This window comes from Cyphomyrmex costatus, unplaced genomic scaffold (genome assembly GCF_001594065.2).
Source record: "Cyphomyrmex costatus isolate MS0001 unplaced genomic scaffold, Ccosl1.0 scaffold35, whole genome shotgun sequence".
Classification (NCBI taxonomy): Eukaryota; Metazoa; Arthropoda; class Insecta; order Hymenoptera; family Formicidae; genus Cyphomyrmex; species Cyphomyrmex costatus.
This window is the reverse complement of record NW_017277664.1, coordinates 325137-333359: the sequence shown is the minus strand read 5'-3', so window position 1 is coordinate 333359 and position 8223 is coordinate 325137. Positions and strand designations below refer to the sequence as shown.

Here is an 8223-nt window from a genome sequence, read left to right as displayed (position 1 = left end):
TTTTTAAGAGGGATAGAAGAAGTAAAATTTAAAGGAATCAGTGAGTGGTACTTGTGCCAATTCATCAACGTAGCGTGTAACTACTACACAATTTCGTACATAACTGCATGTTTGTTTAAAAAACGTTATAGAATCGATTAGAACTTATTTCCGAAGAAATCGTTACGTTAACTTATTTATCTTTACTATACGAATTTATTATGCTTGTCAAACTTTACGTTCCTATCATATTTACGTTTCTCGTCCCTGGAGATGCGACCTAACGTTAAACATTAATAATACTCTATAAATAAAACGTAGATCCAATATTTTAATATTATACTCACAGATCACATCCAGAAAAAAAAACCTTTAAGATATCTTAATTTTCCAACGTCTAAAACCGGCAATTACAGTCGGTTTTTATATTTAATAGATATCATGAACAAATCGCACAGTAGTATTAGCATTTTAAGACGTTACTTAAGATCTTGAAATAAGAATCCTGGCCATACAGTCGTATTAACATCTTAAGTCTCGAAGTAAGAACCGACTATGATTACCAGCTTAAGAGCTTTGCGATGGCCATGCATATCGCGCCGTTTAGTTTTGCTGGCCGACAACGTCAGGGCAGGGCTCGCGCTACCATATTCGCGAAGTCCTCGATATCGATATATGCGCTTTTAGACGCTCGACAACAGAAATAGAAAGAGAGCTTTTAGTTATTCATGCCCTCCCGGTATCCGAGCTGTGAGAATCGATAAATCGACCATGTCGGCCGACTAACCTTATGTCGTTATAACTCTTCTTCTTTCGCCGATCATCTTCCTTTGGGTGTACAGACTTAGAAAGAGTTCTCTCTAAAGCGGAAACACCGTTCTGTGGAAGATTGAGATAAATAATCGACGAAACAGTTGCGTGACCAGAAAGATAAAATTAAATCCGGAATTCGGGTCTTCAGCTTAGATTGGCTTACAACATGAAGGTAATTCTATAATTAAAAAGTGAAATAAGTGTAGGAGATTTCCTAAAAGAAGATTAACTTCTAGTACAAAATGGAACGGGATGAACAAATTAAAAGTCGACAAATCGACGAGATTCCTTATCAGCGTAGCGGCTTTATTATTAGTACAAAAAAAGCGTCTTTACAAAATAAATAAGTTACAGGCTCCGAATGTGGAAAATCGAGTTTTCTCGTTCGTTTTCCTTTTCTTCGTTTTTTCTTCTTCTTTCTTTTCCTCGCTTTTCTTCGACGTCGACGGAAGTAACGTTCCACAAGCAGACGCTTTCCTGGAAGCCGGTATATGAAAGTGATAATGACATTTAAAGGGGAAGGAAAAAAAAAATAAAATAACTATCTTATTCTTTCGGCCGTTCGCGGGAACGCGCCTGCATTCGGGACGAGTATTCCTTCGCTCACAACTTTCCCGACTGAGAACTCATCGTTGTTAAATCTTTAGCACGAATTTCACGATGCGGCGAACGATCCTCGCTCGTTTCTCCCGTCAGCTGTTGTCATACAGATGTTCTCGTAGAAAATCTTAAATATATCCATGTGATCGTTGAAGGACACATTCGATGATGTAACAACGACGCCTTCAGCGTTGATCTCCTCTGACCTTTCACAACGTTAACATGTCCGAGATTATCTCTTCGTAATTAGGCACCAAGACCATCATCCTTCGATTGAAACAAGCCTCTCGGATCGACGTCTCTTTTCTGATAAGACGTAGTCGATCAAGTTGATCGATCGAACTGACGAGTCTTGAGGTTGCGATAAATTCGGTTTGCGTCGTTCAACGCGGAAAATCTGGTGGAAGCCGACGTGATTGAGCACGGAAATCGTCTCGCCGGGTGAACACATATCTGGATTAGTATTGGTATCCTCCATTACTGGCGTAACTCTGTCCGCCACCTCCGCTCGGAGCACCATAAGACGACGACGGTCTGCCACCGCCACCGCCACCGCCGGAGTAACCTCCACCACCACCGCCGGAATATCCGCCACCACCGCCTCCGGAGTAACCACCAGAGCTGAGGATAACAACAGTAGACCGTGAGAAAAACTTTTAATTGGTAGATTTAAAGAAGTGTAGATGAAAAAAGTGCGGACAATAAATAAAATTTTTAAATAAATAAAAGTTGCAATTCCAGCAGTATCTTAATTATTACATATATTTATATAATTAGAACTTAATATTGTGATATTGAACAAGATTAAGGCAGTGTCTTGCATAAAACGAAAAGACAGTCTTTGGTTTTTTTTTTAAATGAACAGTTTCGCGCATTTATTGCGTATATTATCATATCTTACCCTCCGAAACTGCCACCGCCGGAATATCCGCCGCCACCACCACCAGAATATCCTCCGCTGCCGCCGCCACCACCGGAATATCCGCCACCACCTCCGGAGTATCCACCGCCACCTCCCGAGGGTGCACCGTAAGTTGAAGATATTCCACCACCACTAGAGTATCCACCTCCTCCAAAACCACCGCCACCTCCAAAACCGCCGCCGCCGCCAGAACTGGGAGCTCCGTAGCTGGACGAGGGTTTGCCTCCACCTCCAGAATATCCACCTCCGCCACCACCACCGCCGCGCGGTGCCCCATAGCTCGAGGAGGGTGCGCTGTAGGTCGAAGAAGGTGCTCCATAGCTCGTGGAGGGTGGCGCTCCATAGCTCGAGGACGGTGCCCCACCTCCGAAACCGCCGCCGCCACCACCGAAACCTCCACCACCGCCGGAAGGCGCACCGTACGTGGACGATGGTCTGCCGCCTCCACTCGACGGTGCTCCATAAGTTGAGGATGGTTTACCGCCGCCGAAGCCGCCGCCGCCACCACCGAAACCACCACCGCCGCCGCCGAATCCACCGCCTCCGCTAGAAGGAGCGCCATAAGAGGACGATGGACGTCCTACGGATGGTGTCCCGTAGCTGCTGGAGGGAGGACGAGATGGAGCTCCATAACTGGAGGACGGTACTCCACCGCCGAAGCCTCCACCTCCGCCAGAGCTAGGTGCTCCATAGCTGCTGGAAGGTGCTCCATAGCTGCTGGAAGGTGCTCCACCGCCGAAGCCACCACCTCCGAAGCCGCCACCACCTCCGAAACCGCCGCCACCACCGCTGGACGGTGCTCCATAGCTCGAGGATGGTGGTGCACCGTAGCTGGAGGATGGAGGTGCACCGTAGCTGGAGGACGGAGGTGCGCCGTAGCTGGAGGACGGTGTTCCACCGCCGCCACCGGAGTATCCACCACCACCGCCACCTCCACCGGGTGCTCCGTATGTCGAGGAAGGTCGACCACCTCCGTGGCCACCACCGCCGAATCCGCCCCCGCCCCCGCCGCCGAATCCACCTGAAGGCGCACCGTAGCTCGTCGATATTCCTCCACCGCCGCCGCCGGAATAACCTCCGCCCCCGCCGCCGCCACCTCCTAGATTAGGTGTGCCGTAACTGGTTGACGGTGGTAGATAGTTGCCCACAGGGGCTGGAAAATAATTTCAAGACCTAAAATTTTATTCTTGAACAAATATTTTATCTTATTCTTTCAAAAATATGTTTTAGATATAAGAAAAATATATAAATTATAACTTGGTTGACGCAGAACATTTTATTGCGTTTTGATTAATCTGATATATTTGAGAAATTAATATTTAATCTATAATCTTAGAAATTATACTATAATTAATTTAACTGCTCTCTCAGTAACTTATGCTTTCTTGCATTGCTGGTGGCTTTTTATTACATATCGCAATCTTACGATGAAATTACCACTAACGAAGAACGTTTATTGTTTGCGGTGACGCTATTAGCGACAAGAAGTTGGCAATAGCATTTACGCGGCTTCCTAGCAATCAAGAGATTGGAAGTTAACATAATACAAAGTAGAAATTCTATAACTTCGTTTTCTCTTCCCATAGGAATTTATACAGCTAAGTCTTTTCGTAATAATTCATTATTAACAGAAATTTAAATTCCGTTTAACAACGTTTTAACGATCAAACGTCATCGATAAAAATTTAAATTCCGTTTAATAACTATTGAATTGATTAAAACTCAAGTAAGTACAAAAATCGGGACAATTTACAAGGATCTAATTATTTCTTTTTTTCACTTTTTACTTAATTAGATTTATTTTCATCGATCTAAATTCGTATTATAACAATTTGCAGGAAATCAAAAGACTCTAATTCTCTTCAATTTAGGAACACGACGTCTGCATTATAAAGGAAGAAAATTTGCGACTAAAGTCAGAAAATTATGTTCGCGTCGGATAGTATCCTAAACTGACTTAGTCACGGAAGTCGCAATCAGACCGTGACGATTTCTTATCGCGGGACTTTATCTGCTCCGCGCTATAATCATCAGCGGATTCGTTGTAAGACAGTCATTACGAGCCGCTTTGTGTCGTACAGTCGAAACACCAACGCGGATTTTCACAATAATAGCACGGACGTTTTTTCGTTTGTCAAACGCGCGTTAAGGCGCCGATTGAGTCACGCTCGCTTTCATCGCGGCTTGATGCGCCGGAACGCGAACAGCGCGTCCGATTGATTTATCGCGCGAGCGTGATGCTCCGCCGCGACAGTTGAAGAAGCGATTATCATCGCTGGTATCATTTACGACCGGATCGGCGGGTCGACAGTCATCTGCTGAGACCTGGCGAGCACGCCAATTAATCCCGAATCAGCGATTCGCTATTCTCCTACCTGTTAATCCCTTGCAGTCTCTTGAAAGTTCCGTACACTTTGTAAGAGATCAGTGTGGATTTAACAGCATGCGATGTTCGTACAGCTTTCACCGTGTTGGTGTTAATATTACTAGCAACATGACGTTAATATTAACACTAACGTGGTATTAACGTGTGTGGATTTATTATTAACACCAACGCAGAGATTTATGTAGATATTGCATGATGTTAAACCAACCCTGATATAGTTTTTAGAGTGCAATGATCTCAAGTTAAAATGACCTCAGCGCATTTTGATTGCCGCGTATTCGTAATTTTGTTCCTTGAAGTAAAAAGAATTACTGACCACACTTTAAACATTGTAGAACATTGAAATACAGCGGCTTTATAAAGATTTCAATTTTAAGTTGTTAAAAAAATTGTGAAAATGAAAATTTTATTTAAATGAGTCTTTTTATTTAAAAAATTATAACTTTTTAAACTTTTTATTCTTTTTAATAAAAATTAAGGCTATCTACAAATGTGAGACTTTCAGAAAAAAAAATATTGCAACAGTTCGCGTTCTGAAAAAGTATTTATTCTGAGAAATGAAAGAGGCCATTGTAATTTTTAAGAAAAAAGTGTGAACTTATATTGTATGAAAGATTGATTATTATACCAACCAGAGATTAATTAAAGATATAACATCAAAATTGTTTTAAGTCGATTTGATCCAATGTGATCATAAAGGATTAAACAAATGGACATTTATAATTTCTCCAATTTAATCTCTCGACCTTTAAAAAGGAAGCTTTGATTTAAGGGAGTTATAAATAATTCATATGGCTAAAGTTAAACGGTGCGAAGAAATAACAAATGGAAAATTTCAGTTTGCGACGTATAAAAATTGAATGGAATAAAATAAATCGATTCGCGAAACGAGAAGCGGTCAAATAAAATGAAATAGAGTTGTAAAATAAAGCAAAAAGGTACTTACAAAAAGCGTGACAAAATAATATAGCGCGAAATAAAAAGTAAAATCCCCTTTTTGAAACACCGTCTTTTATTTCGATAGACTAATTTGTTAACATTTTCTTATTAGACAATCGTTGGCAAAACATTGCAATAATCTGTAACGCACGCGCGGCATTTAAACAATATAACTCGCGTGTGGGCGCGTGACGTTTACACGTGTTAAAATCGAAATCGGAACAATCGCGGGGAAGTTTCGGCTTGCACGCTCGCGCGCGCTTTCGAGTTAGATTACGGTAGATCGCACCTGATAGTGCTCTGATTTATACAACGATCCCAACACGCCATGCGCAATTTGCCGAGAGATGCTGTCCGATAGTTCACGTCTCCCTGATACTCGACTATTTCAAGCCCGGTATGCACACGGCTTCTACTTTTTCGCGCGTCCCAATTTCACAAAATCACCTGTATTGCTCGAAGGAAAGAAAAGCGCACCGGTCGCTCGAGTAAACTTGAAAAAATGTTGGAGGAATAAATTAAGATAATCTGCAACGTAAAAACATCTCGTTGTTTGAATGACGAGAATGTTAGTTATTAAAAATTTTTACTATAATTAACCGATGGCGTGTGATGAAACTGCGTGAAGTAGCACGCCTACAGGCACGCTTGAACCTTAATCGGAAACATAAATCAATTCGAGAGATAAAAAATGAAACGTTTTAATCAGAACTTGAAGCAGGTATATAATAAAAGACTTGTAACATGTTTACTCTCGAAAATACCGAGAATTTGATTATTCGGATTTAATGCTTAATTAACTACGTTTTTACTTTATCTCTTGATTAAGCACTTCGTTATGTCGATTTAAGGCGGCAGGGAATATATCAAGAATTAATTTTTTACCGGTGTGCTTCCTTATTTATATTTAAACTCTAATTTAAGGTTGATTCTAATCTTAATGAAAAATCAGATTTAATGCAGTCTAACAAGCTGAAAGTGAAAACTGCCAAATCGTCGCGTAAACTCCATTTTTTACTCACATATTACAGCGTGTTGCGGGACAACAGTGGACTTTCTAATAAGTTTTCCGACAAGCTGACAAAGTAGAGATCCGCCGTGGCGGCATTCATTAAGGTAAAAATGTTACGTGGCGCGTTCGCTACGTAATGCGTACTTTAACCGTGAAATTACTATCGACATACAGTGCGTTTCTTATATCGCATCCCCCTTCTAAATTGTATTCCGTTGAAGATCTTACTTGGAAGCGTGTGCGCCAGCGACAAGAGAATTTACCTCTTAATGCCTCTTCTTTTTTATTGTAATGAATTTAATAAGCTATTATGAAATGCGTGAGAAAGAGGAGCTAGAAGCCTAACGTGAAGCGCGAGCAACTTAATATTATAAAAAAAACATTCTTTCCCTCAAAGTCATTAATTTATCTCGCTTTCCGATGCAGAATCCGACACGCGATTTTTCCTAAGACTACTTTTACTCTTGCGAAAAATTAATATGGTCGTCTCATGTTTTTCTATCTTCTCTTTCTGTTTGTTTTTTTTCCATTGAACATGAAACAACAATTAGATGTTTATAAGATCTCTCTTTTATCTTAATACAAGAAAATGCCCCATCCTATAAAAGATCAACAGACTCTGACAGCTTCTTCGTGCAAGATTAATTGTTCTGTTGCATTCCTCTGTTCTGCATATCACAATAATGTGTATCGTTTTTTCTCATCACCGCGGTAAAAACTCGCAAGTCAAGTTTAAGTTCCTTTAAAAACCCCGAAGAGAAATCCATACAGCACATTTTATCCGAGAGCATCCTGGGAATGTCCTTAGGACGTTCAAAGGATATACACTGAAAAAAATGTATCAACAGAATTATTTTGAAAACAATCTCATTGATTCAACAGTATATTAATGTGAAACAAATAAAATTTTATTGAAACAAGAGAAATAAAAAATAGCAAAATTATCATAATTTTCACTTAAAATAGTGCTGTCGATATAACAATTTTTTTCAGTATAGAGACACCCTCTGGGACGTCTTTAGGACGTTTCTTGGAAATCTGTGCCGTACGAGAATCTCGAGGATCACGGGATTAACGCTAGATAACGACGAACGCGAGGACTCTTCCCAGATCTTACCATCGGCGTGGATGGGCCTCAGCAGCAGAGCCGTCGCGACCAGCGCGGTCACTGCCAAAGGGGCCCAGCTTCTCGCGGGCCTCATGGTCCCCGGCGATCGAAGTCTCGTGGAGGTCTCTGTGGTGTTCCTCGGCGCCGAGTCACATGCACGAATTTGCGTTTCGTACGAACGAATGCTGTCTCTCCCTCTCTCTCTCTTTCTCCCAGGCGCTACCGTCGCGTATATGCGGGGTGAACTTACGAAAATGGAAAACAGAATGCAATCGGGGCGCGGCGGCTCGACGTGGCCTGCTCGACGCACCCGTGCGATTTCGTCTAACGTGCTTCAAACAGCGTGCATCTCGCTTATATAGTTAGCCGTCTTTCGGAGAAAGTCCTCGTCGGGAGTGCAGGAGGATGCTACCGACCAGGTGAGACTCCCGGAGAACGTGGGAGGCAAATGCCGACGAGGGGGG

At 42.1% G+C, this 8223-nt stretch overlaps 1 protein-coding gene across 1 annotated transcript; it reads right to left on the bottom strand.

The window, feature by feature from the left end:
• Positions 1-1778: 1778 nt before the first annotated feature.
• On the bottom strand, positions 1779-7853 carry LOC108776252 (loricrin). The gene is made up of 3 exons (XM_018542806.1): positions 7769-7853; positions 2294-3467; positions 1779-2013 (listed from the first exon to the last, which is right to left on the bottom strand). The coding sequence occupies exons 1-3, from the start codon at positions 7851-7853 to the stop codon at positions 1851-1853; spliced, it is 1422 nt and encodes a 473-aa protein (XP_018398308.1). The 3' UTR covers positions 1779-1850.
• Positions 7854-8223: the final 370 nt, after the last annotated feature.

Bases quoted from the DNA above. Each gene is read 5' to 3' on its own strand.
- LOC108776252 (XM_018542806.1), bottom strand. From the start codon at position 7,853: ATGAGGCCCGCGAGAAGCTGGGCCCCTTTGGCAGTGACCGCGCTGGTC. The intron at 3,468-7,768 runs GTAAGATCTGGG...ATTATTTTCCAG, and splicing joins GAGGCCCATCCACGCCGATG to CCCCTGTGGGCAACTATCTA. The intron at 2,014-2,293 runs GTAAGATATGAT...TGTTATCCTCAG, and splicing joins GGCGGTGGCAGTTTCGGAGG to CTCTGGTGGTTACTCCGGAG.